This window comes from Chanodichthys erythropterus, chromosome 24 (assembly GCF_024489055.1).
Source record: "Chanodichthys erythropterus isolate Z2021 chromosome 24, ASM2448905v1, whole genome shotgun sequence".
NCBI classification, from domain to species: domain Eukaryota; kingdom Metazoa; phylum Chordata; class Actinopteri; order Cypriniformes; family Xenocyprididae; genus Chanodichthys; species Chanodichthys erythropterus.
In genome coordinates this window covers 3799997-3821667 of record NC_090244.1, presented here as the reverse complement: position 1 = coordinate 3821667, position 21671 = coordinate 3799997, and the positions used below count along the sequence as shown (strand labels likewise).

At 36.0% G+C, this 21671-nt stretch overlaps 2 protein-coding genes across 13 annotated transcripts; one reads left to right on the top strand and one right to left on the bottom strand.

Annotated features, from left to right (window-relative positions):
- Positions 1 to 808: 808 nt before the first annotated feature.
- Positions 809 to 16844, bottom strand: thoc5 (THO complex 5). Of its 10 annotated transcripts, XM_067378835.1 has the most exons (23): positions 16709 to 16841; positions 13960 to 13989; positions 13113 to 13210; positions 12964 to 13020; positions 12781 to 12843; positions 11191 to 11334; positions 10999 to 11112; positions 10747 to 10844; positions 9111 to 9257; positions 8906 to 9020; positions 8672 to 8804; positions 8509 to 8586; positions 8392 to 8435; positions 8212 to 8311; positions 5492 to 5600; positions 5302 to 5403; positions 4617 to 4713; positions 4273 to 4384; positions 3136 to 3239; positions 2925 to 3012; positions 1559 to 1674; positions 1276 to 1469; positions 809 to 1007 (listed from the first exon to the last, which is right to left on the bottom strand). In XM_067378835.1, the coding sequence occupies exons 3-23, from the start codon at positions 13206 to 13208 to the stop codon at positions 944 to 946; spliced, it is 2175 nt and encodes a 724-aa protein (XP_067234936.1). In that variant the 5' UTR covers positions 13209 to 13210; positions 13960 to 13989; positions 16709 to 16841; the 3' UTR covers positions 809 to 943. The 10 variants fall into 10 exon arrangements, with proteins under 10 accessions (XP_067234936.1, XP_067234937.1, XP_067234935.1 ...); XM_067378836.1 differs by lacking the exon at positions 13960 to 13989 and having other exon boundaries at positions 16709 to 16844; XM_067378834.1 differs by lacking the exon at positions 16709 to 16841 and having other exon boundaries at positions 13932 to 14056.
- zgc:158398 (uncharacterized protein LOC568894 homolog) lies at positions 14409 to 20145 on the top strand. Of its 3 annotated transcripts, XM_067378845.1 has the most exons (7): positions 14409 to 14518; positions 16657 to 16840; positions 16921 to 17155; positions 17337 to 17481; positions 17557 to 17707; positions 19037 to 19171; positions 19317 to 20138. In XM_067378845.1, exons 2-7 carry the CDS (start codon positions 16682 to 16684, stop codon positions 19335 to 19337), a joined length of 846 nt encoding a protein of 281 aa, XP_067234946.1. In that variant the 5' UTR covers positions 14409 to 14518; positions 16657 to 16681; the 3' UTR covers positions 19338 to 20138. The 3 variants fall into 3 exon arrangements, with proteins under 3 accessions (XP_067234946.1, XP_067234944.1, XP_067234945.1); XM_067378843.1 differs by having other exon boundaries at positions 19037 to 20144; XM_067378844.1 differs by having other exon boundaries at positions 14415 to 14518; positions 16676 to 16840; positions 19037 to 20145.
- The last annotated feature ends 1526 nt before the right edge of the window (positions 20146 to 21671 follow it).

The window sequence follows — 21671 nt, the reverse complement described above, 5'->3', positions numbered from 1 at the left end:
CAGTGAGGCCTGCATTCACAGGCCTTGAGAGATCCATTAATGTACTAAAAACATTTAAAACAGTTAATGTGAGTACAGTGGTTCAATATTATAAGACGAGAATATTATTATTTTTTTTTAAATAACGACTTTTCAACAATATAGTGATGGGCGATTCACTCGATAGTGCTTTATCAAACGGCTAAACTGCTGAAATCACGTGACTTTGGCGCTCCGAGTCACTGATTCGATTCGTAAAGCTCCGAAGCAGTGTTTTGAAATCGCCCATCACAATATTGTTGAAAAGTCGTTATTTTGTTATAATATATAATATGTATATAATATTTTCGTCACTTTATAATATTAATATTGAACCACTGTACTCACATGAACTGATTTAAATATGTTTTTAGTACATTAATGGATCTTGAGAGAGGAAATGTCATTGCTGTGAATGCAGGCCTCACTGATCCATCGGATTTCAACTAAAATATCTTAATTTGTGTTCCGAAGATGAACGAAGGTCTTACGGGTGTGGAACGGCATGAGGGTGAGTAATAAATTACATTATTTTCATTTTTGGGTGAACTAACCCTTTAAGATTCATTCATGTCACAAATATGACCTTAAAATCAAGGTGTTTTGTTTGTGAAATATTTATGTTGCAAGAGATGTATACATACATTTGAATGTAATTGTTATACTTCTTGTTCACTTTTGGTTTGTTGGTCTGTTATTTGTTGTTGTTATTGTATGTTAGGATGTGGAATCATCAAACAGCCAAGAAAACACACATATTTTCTTATCAAAATCAATGTTTTATTTTCTAATTCACATTATATGAGCAAAACAAGAAACACGGGTGAGAAAAATAGAGGTAAAAAGGTAGAGGACACAGACTGAGAGAAGGTTACAGCCTCTCCTAACAACACTAAAGCAGTCTCGCTCGTCCGGAGATCTGGATTCAGCGGTGACTGAAGAAGCCCTGCGGATGATTGTACTTGAAGGGCTTCAGACGACTCGGACCCCTGAGAGAAACAGATTTCATATGAGCACATGTTTTTATCCATCACAAAGATTAGGAATTCTTCAATATATTGGTTAATATTCAAGGTTAAACATCTCAAATGTGATCCTGTAATTCTTTCTAAATACACACAAGCTTTTTCCCTTTTTCCAAAAATGTGAATTTAACTTAATATTGCAATATTGAATATTGCGTCTAATAAAAATGGAAGTTGTTGCAATATAAAAACAAGAACAAGAAGTGTATTTGCAGTAGGCCTAGTGCGTTACCTGGCAGTGCGCAAGCACATCTTCTCTCGGGGAAACTCCTTGGGTCCCTCTGAGCCGTCACACACTTGACTCTCCGTCTCCAGATACACATCCAGACACACACACAGACGCTGGATCTGATTGGTCAGGAGCTGGAGGCCCGGACGCGGCCCCTGCAGCTCGGACCGGAACACGTTCACCTCGCTCTCAATCGCCTGCACATAACAACAAAGTCAGAGTTTCAGCTGTTTCTCGTTGAATATCTGAGCAGATCTACAACACGCTGCAGCGGTGACGCTCTTACCCGCAGGTTATCGTCCGAGCGGCCGCTGCGTTCTCCCTTCCAGAGCAGAGAGAGCGAGAAGAGGGGCGAGACATCTGGATAACGGGGGTTCAACACCACAGCGGCCATCAGACGTGCTGATATACAATGAGAGAAGCATTTGAGTCAGTGATGATGCAGATAAAGATAGGCTGCCGGTCTTAAAGGGACAGCAGCCTAATAAACCTGCTTCTATGATGTCTGTCATTATTGTTAATCAAAGAGAAAATCACTCACTGCTTTTGAATGAATAACTTTTGTAGCTTTAATAAGGATTAATCTATTTAATTTATAAATTATGCAGTCAAGACTGTGAAGTGTTTAATACCTTTATTCAATTTCTGTTTATTTCCTACCTGTTCGATCAAATATTTAAAAATACTGTCTTTATGTTGTTTCTGCATTCATTTGGAGATTAAATGTTAAATTATTACAATATAAAAATATATTAAAAACTTTAATGTTAGGATGCAATTAACCGTAATTAATTACAGAAAAATGTTGTGATTTAGTTCCTTTTTTTTTTATTAGTTAATTGACAGCACTAATAAAGTACTTTTAGTATTTATAAATATTTTTAATAAGATTTTATTTTTGTTTCATTTTAGTTTGTTTAATCGCATCCTAAAAATGTGCTTTTGTCATTTTTATTAATTTTTGTTTTTATTTAGCTTTTATTAAATTTTTTACTTGTTACTAGTAATTTTAATACTTTAACTTATAATATCAAACTTATTTTATTTCATTTATTTGCAACAAAGTAACTGTTACTTTGGTATCATTGATAAACTAATTTTTGTTAATATTTTGAATTTGATTTTATTTTTATATTTTTCATATATTTCATATATTTTGTTTTCATTTAAATTTGAAAGTTTTAGTAACCTAACTTTTTATTAAGTTCGTTATTTTAGTACTTAAGAGAAATGTTCCCTTGGATGTTGCCTAAATTGCATTTAAGTTAATGTTTATTTAAGTAACAAAAATGTTTTTTAATGGTTTAGGTTTTTAAGTTAACTATAATAACACTGCAATGCAACATTTTTATTTAGGTTTTTCATCTAATATTTAAAATTATATTTCAGCTATATTTCAATTAACAAAAAATATTTTTTATAGTTTTAGTTAATGACACAGCAGCTCTGAAAAATGTTCAAGACTTTGGATTGAGACACTTGGTAGCAAGTAAATGAGACATAAACATCCCTAAATGTCACATAAAAACTGTGATTGCCTACTTTACTTGTCAGTCAGATGGTCTCTTCCTGTCTAAGTATGCAATTTTTGGTCAGAATAAGCTGCAATGCAAACCGGACATGTCCATATTGAAAAGTGTGACAAGTCCCACCTGTTCCTCTCTCCACAACTGCCATAAAGAAGAGATCTGTCTCATGCACCAGACCGGCCTTCAACACGTGCTGTACGAAGCCCAGCTCCTGTTGAACAAGATCAAAAGTGCATCGAGACACTGAATATCACTCTCAAGACACCAAATCTCACTAAGCTATATGCTAAACATCCTGACTTGAAAGAGTGTTTCCAGATTGGAAGAAACATACAGTGAATTCCTGGTGGCTCATCATGGTCCAGCGTGTGAGACCAGAAATCACTTTAGCGGGGAACAGATGCTGGCATTCGCTGGAGACCGGGATGATGCTGTGCTCTGGGACACAACAAATACATTGCATTGTTAATATAAACATAACAACGATCAAAATCATCACAGTTCACTTAATATATTTATTGACTTTATGTATATATACACACACACTTCTGGTCAAAAGTTTGGATTAATTAAGATAATTAAAAGTTTTGAACCGCAATCCCCCGATTCAGTGTGATTTTGATTCACAAGCTTGCGATTTGATTCCGGTTTTGGATATATATCAGGTACAGTACATGGCAAATTTAAAGAGTTTATGGTCACTGAAAATGTTTTTCTGAGGTTAAGTTACGTGATGTAAGCTGTTTTATTGACGTCTTTTCGTGGTTGAAACACTGAGCGATTACATGAGATGTGATACGGATTTCAGTAAGTTGTACTGTATCTTTTTTATCTTCAGATGTTCATTCATGTTTATTTCACGCTGTAACTGGTATTAAAGCGGACGAGAGGATCATTTCACATGCACGCGCTTCAGCTTATCTTGAACTGAGGCGCTAAAGCGATGTCACGCCACATTAAAGAGCACCAAAACGGTATTTATTTTTTTTTATTTCATAATAAAATGGACATAATTTGAATCCCTTTCATATCAAAAGTAACAAAGCACAAAGCTTACTGAGATTTATTGGATGGGAGGCGCACTACAATTTTCGGTTCAGTCATCAACTGAAAACAGGATAGACTATCAATCCTTGGGATTCAAGAATCGATATCGGTTCATAAAAAGGAGAATCAATTAAAATCAAGAAATATATATTTTATATAATTTTTTACTCATCCCTGTTATCAATGTTGAAAACAGATGTACTGCTTCACATTTATATTATAATGTATATTTATTGATTGAATATTAATTTTTTTGATTGTATCTAGGTGTATCTTATTTCTAAATATGGTCCTGTTGATGTTGGCCAGTAAACAACCACCCTGAGTACCACAACCACATAGCAAACAAACACCACTCAGTATCTGCATAGCAAAACAAGAGAAACAATGCAGTGTAAATCTAGCTGTCTCTGGTTGTTCATACCCAGTGAGCTGAACTGCTTGTGTAAGGACAGTCGAGCCTGTAGTCTTCCTCGCAGCAGTTTTATGGTCCTCTCCATGTGACTGGCGCTCAGAGCACTTCCTCTCAGCCCCGACTGAAACACACACTTCATTACATTACAATATTGTCCACTTCACGCTGATGGCTCATTATTTAAGATAATACCGATATGGTTGCAGAAATGTTGTGCATTCAAGACTCATTTACTAACACAACATCAACATAGTTTAATGATGACACCATAAAAAAAATGTACGTTAAATGTGTAAAGTAAAAATATCATTAAAAAAAAATGTAACAAACATTTATAAAAGCCACACACACACCTGTGAACCATCAGACGAGAACTGCAGGCCGCCCAGTTTCTGCACCCAAACGTACGGATGTCCGAGATCTGACACGTAATCCGCAAATGTAGTGATTCTGCACAGGAAGTTCGTTTAATTTCATTTTATTTGCTTATTATTTAATGCCATATCAGAAGCAAAGCCTATTTTAATGGCAAACTCAGAGCAGTATACATTTAAATAATAATAATAATAATAAAGCTTTAATAAATAAACTTGTGAACAAAAACAAAACAATATTTTTCATACATCAAATATTGTAAAATTATAGCAATTATATAAACTCTTGCAGTTTCATATTTGATAGAAAATCTAGAATTTTCCCATATATTTTTGTCCATTAAAAATGGATACTGACATACTGAATAAAACTTTGGCTAGTATTATTCAGGTAATTTAATTCATGTCGGTAATATTATTCTCCAGAGCCCCTAAAATTACAATGATGGAAGAAAATATGAGATGGGAGGAAAAATTATACTTTAATGCTTTTCCGTTCGAACGTAAACAACTCAAAAGTTTACACAAAAAATTCTAGGAGGAAGTTTTGAATTTTTTTTCCTCCCATCTCATATTTTTCTACCACCATGTCTCTTTAGATGCTCCATACTACTCAAACTCTGGCGATAATAATATTCATATAGAGTGGAGACGTCTGTCTTACCCGACTTTGTCAAACTGGTAGCGGTTGGAAGGGTTGGGCGTCTCTTTGCCGTGATCAGACGCATAAAGACAGTTCAGCAGACTCTCTGTGTTCAGCAGCTCCCTGTGACAGACACATGAATTGCTGTTAGAAAACATACTACACACTGTACGTTTTTGATTTAGGTGTATTTTGGTGCTGTAGTACGGACCCGGCACTGACGGCCCCGGACAGATCCGCAGAGGTGGAAACTTTGGTCTTCACAGTCAGAATGTTGAGATTCATGAGATAATAGAAAAACAGATGCAGGACGCTGCCGTCTGGAGAGAGGGATAACACAACCAATAAATGTTAAAAATGACTATATAAACTATATAATTATAGCTAAAAGTAGAGAATTACATTAAAACTAATTAAGGGGGCAATGCATTTAACTACATATAAAGATCATAGTTTTAACTATTACAGACAAACAAAGCTGTATACATCTGACCCAAAAATAAATTTTAAAGAAATTAATATTTTTTATTCAGCAAGGATGCATTAAATTAACCAAAAATGAAAATATTGAGATTTATAATGTTACAAAAGATTTCCATTTTAAATAATGCTGTAGTTTAGAACTTTCTATTCATTAAAGCATTTTAAAAAGGAAAATGTATCACAAAAGTATGAAGCAGCACAACTGTTTTCTGTGGAAGCTTGTTTCCGCAGTGAAATAAAATGCGAGTTTATATTTCAATTTTTTTTTTCTCAAAATTGCCTGATATAAATTCCGAAATTGCGAGCTATAAATTCCGAATTGCGAGCTATAAATTCCGAGTTGCGAGCTATAAATTCCGAGTTGCGAGCCATAAATTCCGAGTTGCGAGCCATAAATTCAGAGTTGCGAGCCATAAATTCCGAGTTGCGAGCTATAAATTCCGAATTGCGAGCTATAAATTCCGAATTGCGAGCTATAAATTCCGAGTTGCGAGCTATAAATTCCGAGTTGCGAGCTATAAATTCCGAGTTGCGAGCAATAAATTCAGAATTGCGAGCAATAAATTCCGAATTGCGAGCTATAAATTCCGAATTGCGAGCAATAAATTCCGAATTGCGAGCTATAAATTCCGAATTGCGAGCTATAAATTCCGAATTGCGAGCTATAAATTCCGAATTGCGAGCTATAAAGTCCGAATTGCGAGCTATAAATTCCGAATTGCGAGCTATAAATTCCGAATTGCGAGCTATAAATTCCGAATTGCGAGCTATAAATTCCGAATTGCGAGCTATAAAGTCCGAATTGCGAGCTATAAAGTCCGAATTGCGAGCTATAAATTCCGAATTGCGAGCTATAAATTCCGAATTGCGAGCTATAAATTCCGAATTGCGAGCTATAAAGTCCGAATTGCGAGCTATAAATTCCGAATTGCGAGCTATAAAGTCCGAATTGCGAGCTATAAATTCCGAAATTGCGAGCTATAAATTCCGAATTGCGAGCTATAAATTCCGAGTTGCGAGCTATAAATTCCGAGTTGCGAGCCATAAATTCCGAGTTGCGAGCCATAAATTCAGAATTGCGAGCCATAAATTCCGAGTTGCGAGCTATAAATTCCGAGTTGCGAGCTATAAATTCCGAGTTGCGAGCTATAAATTCCGAGTTGCGAGCTATAAATTCCGAGTTGCGAGCCATAAATTCCGAGTTGCGAGCCATAAATTCAGAATTGCGAGCCATAAATTCCGAATTGCGAGCTATAAATTCCGAGTTGCGAGCTATAAATTCCGAGTTGCGAGCTATAAATTCCGAGTTGCGAGCAATAAATTCAGAATTGCGAGCAATAAATTCCGAATTGCGAGCTATAAATTCCGAATTGCGAGCAATAAATTCCGAATTGCGAGCTATAAATTCCGAATTGCGAGCTATAAATTCCGAATTGCGAGCTATAAATTCCGAATTGCGAGCTATAAAGTCCGAATTGCGAGCTATAAATTCCGAATTGCGAGCTATAAATTCCGAATTGCGAGCTATAAAGTCCGAATTGCGAGCTATAAATTCCGAATTGCGAGCTATAAAGTCCGAATTGCGAGCTATAAATTCCGAATTGCGAGCTATAAAGTCCGAATTGCGAGCTATAAATTCCGAATTGCGAGCTATAAATTCCGAATTGCGAGCTATAAAGTCCGAATTGCGAGCTATAAAGTCCGAATTGCGAGATATAAAGTCTGAATTGCGTGATATAAAGTCCGAATTGCGAGATATAAAGTCCGAATTGCGAGATATAAAGTCTGAATTGCGAGATATAAAGTCTGAATTGCGAGATATAAAGTCCGAATTGCGAGATATAAAGTCTGAATTGCGTGATATAAAGTCTGAATTGCGAGATAAAGTCTGAATTGCGAGAGATAAAGTCTGAATTGCGAGATATAAAGTCTGAATTGCGAGATATAAAGTCTGAATTGCGAGATATAAAGTCTGAATTGCGAGATAAAGTCTGAATTGCGTGATATAAAGTCTGAATTGCGAGATATAAAGTCTGAATTGCGAGATATAAAGTCTGAATTGCGTGATATAAAGTCTGAATTGCGAGATATAAAGTCTGAATTGCGAGATATAAAGTCTGAATTGCGTGATATAAAGTCTGAATTGCGAGATATAAAGTCCGTAAATATTACTATATTTACTGTATTTGTTTTATGAAATAAATGCAGCTTTGGTGAGCAGAAGAGACTTTCAAAAACATTAAAAAATCTTACTAACCCCAAACTTTTGAATGCTACTATATGCCTTGAAGAATGAAAAACAACAATAAACAACAGGATTTAACAAACTGGCTACCAAAAAGATTCCAAGAACCCTGAGTGATGATGTAAATGAATTCAATCAGTTGTTTAATATGGTTTAGTAGTTTGCTATGGTGCATCAGTGAACTGTGGGTCAGTTTCATGCACCTTTACACTTGAGGTCCACGCAGAGGGAGAGCGGGTGGCGTCTCAGCATCCCTTTACGCTTGTCATCCAGTTGAGCTCCAACAGTCGCCCGCCGGCGCTTCTGAACAGGAAATGAGAACATCAGCACACAAACACAGATCACAAGATAATGAACTGAAGAAGATAAAATTAGATTCTGACCGTGTTCTGTTGCTCCTCTTCTGCGTCCGAATCACTTTCGTCATCTGAGACAGAAACAGACATGAAATTTAAGCCTCCACGGATCATCACACGCACAAATCAAAGACGCACAGGTACCTTGCGAGTCGTCCGGGGGTCTGGACAGAGCTTTGGCCTCATCCACGTCTCCACTGATGCTCACAGACAGATTTTTGTCTGAAACGCACAATTGCATGATCGAATAAACTAGGATTCATCAGAAACAAGAGGTCTTCCAGGAGAATAAAGATGTGCATCTTACCACAGGCCTGTCCATACGCGCCCACCTGGACCAACAGCACATACAGAGGGGGCGGCAGGTGACGGGCGACCTCTGCCTGCTTCTGCATGTGCTCGAACGGCATTGACAAATACTCCTGCACTGGGAGAGACGCCTGTGAGAGAGACAGAGAGATCCGTCAGTCAGTCTCTTCCTGTTAAAGTGGGCGGTTCTTAGACAGATGCAGTGTGACATTTATATACATTAAATATTCACCTGCATGATGTTCTGCAGTCCAGGTTGTAGGCTGCTCAGATATTCTCTCTTCTGCTCAATGGCTCTCTGAATCTTCTCCTTACTAGCCAGAGATGTCTTATACTGCTCCGCCAACCTGCATCATGAACCGCTAAAGATGTTTAACATCGCCTGGTGAAGATTTCGAGGAATTGGTGGGTTATGGAGGGTCGCTGATGTGTGTTACCTCTTCCTCTGCTCTAGCTCCCAGTCCAGGCGGGCGAGCGTGAGCTGGTGCTGATCGTCGCGAGTGACGTGAGGGCGTGAGATCTCGGCCGGAGCCTCCTGGAAGAACTCCTCCTCGCTGACCAGCTCGATCTCCTCATGCTGAGATCTGAAACACAGAGACGTTAACATCTGATTTAGACAGGTGACATATAATCAGTTCTTACACCTTTAGATTTTCTATGACTTTTTCCAGTTGTTCAGGATACTTAATAAAAATCTACTAATAGTAGGGGTGTAATGGTACATGCATTCGTCCCGAACGTCACGGTACGATGACGAATACAGTCAGTCACACGCTCTAATCCATAAGCGGGCGTGTGCGGTAATGCAATGCTGTTTGCTAACCACCACAACAGGAGAAGGCGCAGAAGAACAGACGATCTAGATATGCGTGTAATCACTCAACCATGTTTCAACTGCAGAAAGATATCGATAAAACAGCTTGAGAAAAATATTGCACGTAGCATTACATTTACCTCAGGCAAGTCATTCAGTGTCCACAGCATGTTAGTGCACTAGAGAAATGAACTCTAGAAGGCAGCATTTCACTAAATATATGCACTATATTAGCTTATATATTCATTATCTTTACTTTATCTGTTGATTATTTTGACTTTAATACCGAGGTACGTACCAAACCGTCATGTTTTTGTACCGTTACACCTCTACTTTCTAGTATTCTAGCAGATTAAATATCTTTAGAGTTAAAGATATTCCATTAGTTAAATAAATATTTCCATATTCAACAAACATATTTTCTAGTATTCTAGCAGATTCAGTACTTTTAGAGCTGAGAATGATTAGAAAAATGTTCATTCACTCTAGACTAGGCATGTGACGGTATCAAATTTTCATGTTGCGATTAACTGCTGAAGCTTTTATCATGATATTGAAATAAGTTGCAAAAAAAGGGTTATTATAGTATAACTTTTAAGAACTCTTTTTCTTATAACAAAAATAACTCTGCATGTTTAAATACAATACTACAATACACAAAAAATATATAAAGTAAAATTTAAAATCTAACAGATTAAAGTGCAAAAGAATTAGGCTATAAAGAACAACAGGTAACACTTACAATAAAGTCTCATTATTTAATGCATTAACTAAGATTAAGCAATAGCTACATTTGTTACAGAAAGTAGTTTTTGTTAATGTTAGTTAGGAAAATACAACTAATTGTTAGTTTTCTAACTAATCATTGTTAGGTTTCCAGGGTAACCGCTGCATTTCTGCTGCTCCATCTGCTGTCAGAGAGTGAATGTGCACTTTCATTCAGCTCGTCTCCTTCACTCGTTCCTCCATGTGCTTCTCATGCACATTGGGCTTGTTTACATCTGAGAGCGCATGTCTCTTTTATTCAGCAATGGTGTTGTGCATTTTAAATGGTTGATGGGGAAAGTATTCTTAAATGCATTATAAAAATGTTATTAATTGGTAATAAATTATTATTTACGGTATTCTGAAGTGCCCACGATAACAATATCGTGCATATTCATTATATCCATTACCTAATATTTCCACGTCTACTCCAGACACTTCCAGGCCTGGAAATACATTGTAAAATTCCCTGACATTCCCTCTCCAACACTCACTTGAACTCCAGACATTTTCCGATCTCTTTCTGCAGGTGCATGACCTCATAGAGCAGGTTCTGCAGCTGCAGGTGGAGAACATCCACTCGCTGCTTCGCCTGCGGACAGAGAGGAATATTGTTGGTTAAAACAATCATGTTAAACAGAAAACTGGGCTAAAGTTATGATCAAAACAATGTGAAAACCATGTAGCATTCTACTGTTTTAAATGTTTGTTGCCGCATTTTAGACAGTATGCCTGAGCGTGTTCACCTCATGTGTCTGGTCTCGGCCTTTCTTCAGTCGCATGTGTGCCAGGCGGTTGAGTTTCTTCAGGGTAATGAAATGAACGCTGCTCTGTCTGCGTCTCTCCTCGATCTCTACATTCTAGGATGCATAAAGCAAAAGATCAGTTCCATTCAATCCTATTGTCCGACTCGGATACATGGCAAACGTGAAACTCACTCCGTCTTTCGCGCCGCCGGCTTTCAGCTCCTGGATTTCCGCCATGAGTTTGGCGAGGGCGGCACAGGTGTCCTTATACAGCATGTAGTCCTGCTGCGGGTCTCTGCCCTCCAGCTCCACCTCCTCATTATACACACGCACCTCCTGAAGGACACACACACGGAGTGACCAGAAAGCACACACACACACAGCCCTGCCTACCAGCTGAACATGATCTGTGAGCCAACACTTCCCAATCACTTACTTTACAATGGGATGAAACTACAAAACTGTGAGATATGACCCTCCTCACCCGAAAGTGCAACAGAAAAGATGTCGACAGCATTGCAGGATTCAAAATTACATACTAATGGCGGATGAATCGAGAATTTTTCATTGGCAGTGATTATTACAACTCTGTGGAATATTTCATTCTTGGTCAATCGCATATTATAATATAATATTAAATAATACATAAATTATTACAATTTTACACATTTAAAAAAACAATAATAATATTATGCTAATAATAAAAACAATACTGATATTAATAAAATATTTTAATGTATAATAATAAAACACATAATTATTATTATAATTTTAAACAAAAAACAGTATTATGCTAATAACAATACTGATAATAATAATAAAATATTTTAATGTATAATGTTAAAATACATAATTTTTTATTATTATTATTACAATTTTATACATTTAAAAACATAAAAGTATTATGCTAATATTAAAATACATACAATATTATTATTATATACACATTTAAAAAGACAATAATAATAAAAAATGCTAAAAATAATAAAACAATATTATAATGTATAATATTAAAATACATAATTATAATTATTATTATTATTTTATGCATTTAAAAAAATAGTATTATGCAAATAAAAATACTGATAATAATAATAAAACCTATTACTATAATAAGTATTTTGTTATAATGATGCTAAACTGCATAACTGACTCTTGCAATGAGCTATTTTTTATGTATAATTATTATTATTATATAAATGATCTAATATTATAAATTTAAAATAACTTTTTTATTACTACTAATTATAATACATGTTTTGGTATAAGTATAATATTGTTCGTTACTATAACAATGCTATTTGGCAATTGAATTATATTTTAATATTAATTTATAAAAGAATAATAATATTATACAAATTATATAAATGAATATAAGAAGTTAAAATATTTATTATAATTATTGCTATTAGGAGACAGACAGACAGAGAGACAGACAGAGATATAATTTATTGCTATTAATAATAATGTTTTTGTTATATTATTACTTTTTTTACGTTAAAATCTATATAATTTCTATATAACTTGTCTCAAGATTATATTTTTAGTTTGGTGGCTAAACATCAGAATATATTGTCACTGAGCTATACCATTAACTTTGTTTGATATTTATCCAGAATATCATTTTTAATCTCCCACTTCATTCTTTGCAATTTGTAAATTATAATGGCAAAATTACAATATGTGTGTCATATTTGTTGCTCGATAAGTGTTCATTTTGGACCCTGCAGCTGTCAGAGAGAGGGAAAAAGAGAGGCAGAGAGAGACAGATCTCATAGGAACCTGATTCTTTGCTGTAAACAGCTTCCTCTGCCCGATAAGACGAGGTCCGGCTGGAGTCGTGACCTACGTACACACGCCACATGAGTCTCACATCAACATATCTGCTCACCGGAGCTCATCTGAACACAACTCATGAAAGAAAGACATCTGAAGCCTAAATGAGTGGAACATGCTGGATTGTACCTTCACCTGCCTCAACCTGACCTTCCTGAACTTGACATGTGAACTGACTGCACTCAGCTGCACATGAGAGTTATTAGAGAAAGAGAATATTAGAGGGTTAGTAGACGGCTCTGCTGAAATCACCTCTAATGCATTTCACAGCCGCTCACCTGATCACTTTCACCTCGTCCGCGCTTGGCCTCTGGAGTTCCTCCTTCACTTCGGATGACCTTCGGCTTTCGCTTCTTCACAGCATCTGACGACATGACTGAAATATCAAAGAGATCAGAAGAGATCATTTAAAATTACATTGTGATCATTTTTTGTCAGTTGTCAAAACTGCCTCCAAACAGAAACGTCAATCTCCTGGAATAAAAAATGCTTTCATGTATTATTATTACTATAATATTTCATAATAAAACAGAGAACAACGATTATGAATGGAAAAATTAAGAGTTAATTTCCAAAAATAACTTTTTTTACACAATTTTATGTAATTTTTATTTATTTTTTAACCTAATCTGCTTCAGTGTTGATATTGTTAACTAAAACTATTAAAATCGTTTTCAGTCATATATACACACCTAAACTTAAATGAAAATTAGAAATTTTACTAAAACTGGATCAAAAACAAATTAAAAACTAAATAGAACTATTTAAAAACGAATAAAAATGGCTAAAGCACATAACAAAATAAGTAAAACTTAAACTAATATTAAAAGTGAATAAAAATAAAATTCAAATTATTATTAAATATTATAAATGTACATAAATACTACTAAAATAACTCATATGATTTGAGTAAAACGTCGAATGTGTGTTTAAATATCATATACACACCGCACGTTTATTTATTATGCATTAGTTTAGGAAATTATATGCACATATATTCACAGTAAACTGCGCTATCAGGTTAGCCTCTTGATGAAGCAACAACAGATCAATTAAAACGCTCGAAATGGATCCTGTTGTGTTTAAATAAGACTCACCGATAAATCTGGAAGCATAAAATCTCACCTTTCAACTGCTTTTATCCAATTTAAGTATCTGAAAATGAATTTAATAATTAAATGGTGTCATTCAAACAGCAAGAGTGAGCAGGCTGGATGCGGGAGGAAACTACGGACAGCACTTCCGCTACTGGATTACATAATAAAAGATCTCTAAAAGGTTCGACCGAAAAATATCTATTCCTCATAAAATGAGTGGTAGAAACCCAGATCACATTTTACATTTAATTTAAACTGCTGATTTGCATTTAGATTTTATTAATGCTGACTGGCGTTTTTACATAACAAACACACAATGCGTTTAATACTATTTTTTAATTCCTTTGAACTATATTATTTAAACTCTGTAGCATTTAAACACAGCGTTATTTTGATTTAGTTCAAATCTAACATGGGAGACTTGTAATTTGTGCGTCTTCGCCACTGGACTTTTATTTTGGAATTAAAGCTGTCTTGAAGGAAGCCCACCTGTGAGGAAGTTGCTTGCGTTGCAATCTATCACTATTTACATTTCAACATTGTCAGTGCAACGTCCCTACGCGCTAATTAAATGATCGTAATTAAAGGTAAGTAGCTGGTAAACTTTATGATATGATCAAATTATGATTATACAATTTGGGTCATGTGTCATTGCAAATAACACTAACGTTTATACTTTATGCGGGTTAGAAATGGGCTATGTTATCAATAGCATACTGACATACTACTCTTATTATGTTTGCCGTAGTGTACAAACATGAAGGATCCAGATGCATACTAGCCTACACACTACATATGCTAAAGTATACAACTGAAGCACACTGAATAGGGCTGTATCTCATAATGCAAAGCATTTAGTTGAAGTTTTTCATCTGTTTTTATTTTATTTTTTTTACTTGTATTATTTTAGGTTTTTAGCTTTAGGCTCGATAAAATGAAATTATACCTATTGTTTTGACTATGTAATTTTTGTATTATTTTTGTAAATAAAATAGTGTGGAAAGACCGTATTCAGTAAGCTAGTATTCCATTCTGAATATAGACGTTAAAGGATTAGTCCACTTTTAAATAAACTTTTCATGATAATTTACTCAACCCCATGTCATCCAAGATGTTCATGTCTTTCTTTCTTCAGTCGAAAAGAAATTAAGGTTTTTGATGAAAACATTCCAGGATTTTTCTCCATATGGTGGACTTCACTGGCCTCCAGACGGTTGAAGGTCAAAATTACAGTTTCAGTGCAGCTTCAAAGCGTTCTACTCGATCCAGGATGAGGAATAAGGGTCTAATCTAGAGAAACCATCACTCATTTTCTAAAAACAAAATAAAAAATTATATACTTTTTAACCGTAAATGCTCATCATGAACTAGCTCTCTCCTTCTTCTTCTCTATTGGAATTCCAGCAGTGTAGACACTGCTAAGTGTATTACTGCCCTCCACAGGTCAAAATTTGAACTAATTGTTATATACTTACACTAGCATATTGTATATGACAATTTAGCTAAAGGTGCTCTAGAACGTTTTTTCACAAGATGTAATATAAGGGTGTCCCCTGAATGTGTCTGTGAAATTTCAGCTCAAAATACCCCATAGATTTTTTTATTAATTAATTTTATTAACTGCCTATTTTGGGGCATCATTATAAATGCGCCGATTCAGGCTGCAGCCCCTTTAAATTCACGTGCTCCCCACCCTCAGAGCTCGCGAGTCTATAAAACAGTGCATAAACAAAGTTCACACAGCTAATATAACCCTCAAAATGGATCTTTACAAAATGTTCGTCATGCATACTGCATGCATGCATCAGATCATGTGAGTATAGTATTTATTTGGATGTTTACATTTGATTCTGAATGAGTTTGATAGTGCTCCGTGGCTAAAGCTAACATTACACACTGTTGGAGAGATTTATAAAGAATGAAGTTGTGTTTATGAATTATACAGACTGCACGTGTTTAAAAATGAAAATAGCGATGACTCTCGTCTCCGTGAATACAGTAAGAAACGATGGTAACTTTAACCACATTTAACAGTACATTAGCAACATGCTAACAAAACATTTAGACAGTTTACAAATATCACTAAAAGTATCATATCATGGATCATGTCAGTTATTATTGCTCCATCTGCCATTTTTCACTATTGTTCTTGCTTGCTTACCTAGTCTGATGATTCAGCTGTGCACAGATCCAGACGTTAATACTGGCTGCCCTTGTCTAATGCCTTGAACATGAGCTGGCATATGCAAATATTGTGGGCGTACATATTAATGATCCCGACTGTTACGTAACGGTGTTATGTTGAGATTTGCCTGTTCTTCGGAGGTCTTTTAAACAAATGAGATTTATATAAGGAGGAGGAAACAATGGAGTTTGAGACTCACTGTATGTCATTTCCATGTACTGAACTATTGTTATTCAACTATGCCAAGGTATAATTTAGAAAATGAGTGATGGTTTCTCTAACGATATCTGGTATCATTTAAAGCTCTTTTAAGCTGCACTGAAACTGTAATTTTGACCTTCAACCCGTTGAACCCCAGTGAAGTCCACTATATGGAGAAAAATCCTGGAATGTTTTCCTCAAAAACCTTAATTTCTTATCGAATGAAGAAAGAAAGACATGAACATCTTGGATGACATGGGGGTGAGTAAATGATCAGGAAATTTCAAATTTGACAGTGAACTAATCCTTTAAATATTTTGCATGGTTTAAACATCACAGGTGGTGTCTTCACTCCTAGTGCATTATGGGTAAGTGGAGGCCTGTGTCTAACCTGAGAGATCGGGTATCTCGACACCCTCCAGTGGTTGTGTTCTTCCTCAGTCTTCTGATCCTCTCCATAACGTTCGTCTGCGTTGGACTTTACTCTCAGAATCACGACATCAAGAACCCTGACATAAGTGTGGCGAGTATGATGATGATCACTGCTATGATGTTTGGATTGTGCAGTTGGGTTACTGACTAACTCATATGCTTGATTTCTAGGACTGGAACGGGGTTCTGGGCTCTATCGCGGGTTTTAAGTTCTGCACACATCTGAACGACACGGATGCACCGCTGGAGGAAGACTCTCCCCGTATGGTGGAGCATGCAGATAGGACAAATGTTTCCACGAGCACTGCTCATGTTTCTTTACAGGTGCCGCTGGTGTTTATAGGGGACATCCCAGATGATACTGTCATTAGTGCAACAATGCTGGGCAGCCAGCTGGGCATGAAAGGTTTGTGTGCATGTATTTGCTCAAGAAGTTAAAGGATTAGTTCACTTTTATATTAAATTTTCCTGATAATTTACAAACCCCCATATATATAAAATGGAGACATGGACTTGTATTGCATAACAGGAATGAATTAGTTATGTTTTGCCTTATACTAATGCCAACATAACCTTTCATATCACAGGGGCTGCAGCGAAAGCATCCGTGAACATATCTCTGCTCCTCCACACGGATGTTCCCGACAATCAAACTCCTGCCGGGACGAAGGCCAGACAACCGCTGACCTGTCTTCATTTCACTGCCCTGACCCACGTTCTCCCTCAAACTCCGTGAGAAGCTTATACATACACAGGCCATTTTTGGAGTGAATAAACATCCTGCAAGCTAATTTACTGATCTTTCAGGTCACCTCCAGAATGCACAGTCGCAGAGAACGCAGGTGAGAACGCTTCACCTGTCAGGACGGTTGCTGTAGAATCATACAAGCACAATTCCCCACACTGCTTCAGTCTGGAGTTCAAACCAGATCCACATCTGACAGTCCTGCTCACTAAGGTAGAAAACACAATGCAGTCATTCAGATAGAATCAACTAAATATTGAATTAAGGAACATGTAAATGGCAGAAAAACTGCAAATGATGGGGATTCTTTCTGTGGTGCTCTACGTGTGCAGATTCCATATCAAGTCACATTTATATAGCACTTAATACACTTCAGATTTCAAATTTCCTGATAATTTACTCATCCACATGACATCCAAGATGTTCATGTCTTTCTTTCTTCAGCCAAAAAAATTAAGGTTTTTGATGAAAACATTCCAGGATTTTTCTCCATATAGTGGACTTCACTGGGGTTCAACGGGTTGAAGGTCCAAATGTCAGTTTCAGTGCAGCTTCAAAGAGCTCTACATGATCCCAGATGAGGAATAAGAGTCTTATCTAGCTAAAAGATTGGCCATTTTCTAAAAAAAAATTAATATACTTTTTAACCATCTTGCACCGCTCTACGTCGTGTCACAAATTATGTAATCACATTGGAAAGTTCACACGTGACGTAGGCGGAAATACCACAATAGGGCAAAAACTCCTCATTTTCTCCTCCAACTTCAAAATTGTCCAACATCGTTGTTTTACCTTTTTTTTGTAAAGGGCATTTGACTTAGTCTTTGCATATTCACTTTGTAAACACTGGGTCGGTACTTCTGTCTACGTCACGCGTGACCTTTCCAACATGATTACGTAATGCATGGCGCATCGCAGAACAGTGCAAGATGAGCATTTGTGGTTAAAAAGTATATACATTTTTATTTTTTTTAGAAAACGGCCAATGGTTTCTCTAGATAAGACCCTTATTCCTTGTCTGGGATCATGTAGAGCTCTTTGAAGCTGCACTGAAACTGACATTTGGACCTTCAACCTGTTGAACCCCAGTGAAGTCCACTATATGGAGAAAAATCCTGGAATGTTTTCCTCAAAAACCTTCATTTCTTTTCAATTGAAGAACGAAAGACATGAACATTTTGGATGACATGGAGGTGAGTAAATTATTTTGAATCCTTTAAAAATAAAGGTTCTTTATTTGCATCAATGGTTCCATTAAGAACCTTCATCATCCATAGAATCATTCGACTGTACAAAAGGTTCTTCATAGTGGAAAAATGTTCCTTTTAGATGTTCACTGAAAGCCTTTATTTTTGTGTACAAAGCAGCTTTTAAACAGGAAAATAATGTAAAATTCAACTTCAACTGTATAAAGCAGCTCAACAATAATGTCATTATTCAGCTCATTAGTTCAGTGTTATTTCAGTTTCAATTCAATAACTGTAAGTGTGCCATCATAAGCAACATCTAGCTAACCTCTCCACTTCTTTATTGCTTGACTAGGATGAAAAAGCCTTGTGTCGGTATCACCTGTTGCTGGTCAGTGTTGCACTGCTCGTTATCTGCGTCCTCATGAGTCTCTGTGGAAGTTTCTCTTCACATTCACCACATTCTTACCAGGGGAATGATCTTCAAAAGGTAGTACCGTGGATTTACACTGCAGAGCTTACCAATGTCCTCTAAAGAGCTCTCTAATCTTTAGTCTGATTTGCATTTTTATTGCATGAAATAACATGTATCGAGTTCGTTTGAAAAGTGTTTAAACATTTTAAATAATTCACAGGAATTGCTGCTGAGCCCATGAGAAACATCTGCAGAACACCCACATTTGAGAGTGAACTGACACTACATACTGTCAGAAGGCATGAAGATACTTGCTGCAGAAAGAAATGAGCATTTGAGTATTTAACAATTCTCGTGCAACTAAGATATTGCAACCAGTTATGCAGGTTGCTTGCAGTGCCATTCAGAACAGATCTAAATGTGACTTTATTTCATGTTTGGTTGCAACACTATGTGAGATTGCAACACACAGTCAAAAGAACATGACCTGAGACATATGATTATAACTATACTGTTTGATGATCGAAAGCTTTCTTTTTATGTCGCATTAATGTTAATTTTATTTAAATGCATTAAATATACATAATTTTCTAAAAACAAAAATGTATTAAAATATGGCATTTTGGCAATGAGCAATGTGATGGTGTCTGAACATTATTCAGTGTTCTGGTCTTTTAATTCAAATACAAAAACATGCACTTACCGTTTGTGGACAACAATTTAGCTTGGAATGTGTGGAATGATCTTTAAGTGAACACTAATTCACTAAGAAAGCAATGCTTGACAGCAAAACATCATCTGGAGTCATATCACGATTTAGCTAAATGTGACATTAAAAGATGAATTGTGCCAAGTCTGATCATTTGCATTTAAAGGGTTAGTTCACCCCAAAATGAAAATAATGTAATTTATTACTCACCCTCATGCCGTTCCACAACCGTAAGACCTTCGTTAATCTTCAGAACACAAATTAAGATATTTTTGTTGAAATCCGATCACTCCGTGAGGCCAGCAATGTCATTTCCTCTCTCAAGATCCATTAATGTACTAATAACATATTTAAATCAGTTCATGTGAGTACAGTGGTTCAATATTAATATTATAAAGCGACAAATATTTTTGGTGTGCCAAAAAAACAAAATAACGACTTATATGGTGATGACCGATTTCAAAACACTGCTTCATGAAGCATCGGAGCATAATGAATCAGCGTATCGAATCATGATTCGGATCTTGTGTCAAACTGCTGAAATCACGTGACTTTGGTGCTCCGAACAGCTGATTCGACACACTAGCTGTATTTCATTTTGAAGGCTGCGTCCTCCGGAGGTCGCATTTGAAGGTTGCATACGTCATTGAGGCTGTATCATTTCAGAAAATTAAGTAGGACACTTAACGTGACCTTCGAATACGTCCTTTCACAGGAATTCGGAGGATGCATGAGGTGTACCCTTCGCTGCTGCAGATAGCCCACAATTCTTTGCGTTGTTTTTAACAACCGTCATTTATTTGAACAAAAATAAAAATAAATGGTGGCGTCGGCAAATGTACATACAAGCAAAGATGTTTAAATGTAGTTTCATGCTTGTTTTTGTTTAAACTTTGTTCTTAATATCCTCCTTTGTCTCTGTAACATATCTGTTACAGCTCCTCAAGCAACCAAAATAAAACAAGTTAATATATTTTCTTTTCAAATTACTTTACAAATTTATTAATAATTTTCAGTCATTTGCTGAGAGTGCAATGAGGCTGCTGTGAACTCGTTGGCATAGCAACAATATACTTCCTGTTTCCTTTCCTGCCTGTGTGTCCTATGAAGGACGTCTCGTTTACTTCTGGTTAAGGACACTCCATATACCGCATCCTTCACAGGATTCGTCCTCTTGAGGATGCAGCCTTCGAAATTAAATTAAATGAGACACAGCAACTGATAACGCTCCAATGCTTCCTGAAGCAGTGTTTTGAAATCGGCCATCACTAAATAAGTCGTTATTTTGTTTTTTTGGCGCACCAAAAATATTCTCGTCACTTTATAATATTAATATTGAACCACTGTACTCACATGAACTGATTTAAATATGTTTTTAGTACATTAATGGATCTTGAGAGAGGAAATGTCATTGCTGGCTATGGAGGCCTCACTCGGAATTCAACAAAAATATCTTAATTTGTATTCCAAAGATGAACAAAGGTCTTATGGGTATGGAGGGTGAGTAATTAATGACAGAATTTTAATTTTTGGGTTAACTAATCCTTTAAAGCATATTACAAGTTTAAACTGTATAATATTATATATAATATTAAAAGGTTATAGTTACCCATTTCATTGCCTGGTGTTGAAGAAAAAAAAAATTAAGTGTTATCATATTGAGATCACAGAATTTCAACACACCCCACTCCATCAACCACAAGTAAATATCCAAGCCCCGCCCCCATAGATACATCATCCAATCCGAACACGTAAAAGGAAGAGAGCGTTTTCTTATTGGCTAAAAAGTGCGGGCCGCTACCCCAACTTTTTTCTTTCTTTCTTTTTTTTTTTTTTTTGCGGTTTACAGACTTGCCGTCACATAAA

Coding starts and splice junctions, on each gene's coding strand:
- thoc5 (XM_067378833.1), bottom strand. CDS start 13,241: ATGATCTCTTCTGATCTCTTTGATATTTCAGTCATGTCGTCAGATGCT. Junction 10,845..10,998: donor GCCGAGACCAGACACATGAG/GTGAACACGCTC, acceptor CTCTGTCCGCAG/GCGAAGCAGCGAGTGGATGT. Junction 1,008..1,275: donor ATGTGCTTGCGCACTGCCAG/GTAACGCACTAG, acceptor TGTTTCTCTCAG/GGGTCCGAGTCGTCTGAAGC.
- zgc:158398 (XM_067378844.1), top strand. CDS start 16,682: ATGGGTAAGTGGAGGCCTGTGTCTAACCTGAGAGATCGGGTATCTCGA. Junction 16,841..16,920: donor AGAACCCTGACATAAGTGTG/GCGAGTATGATG, acceptor CTTGATTTCTAG/GACTGGAACGGGGTTCTGGG. Junction 17,482..17,556: donor CACGTTCTCCCTCAAACTCC/GTGAGAAGCTTA, acceptor CTGATCTTTCAG/GTCACCTCCAGAATGCACAG.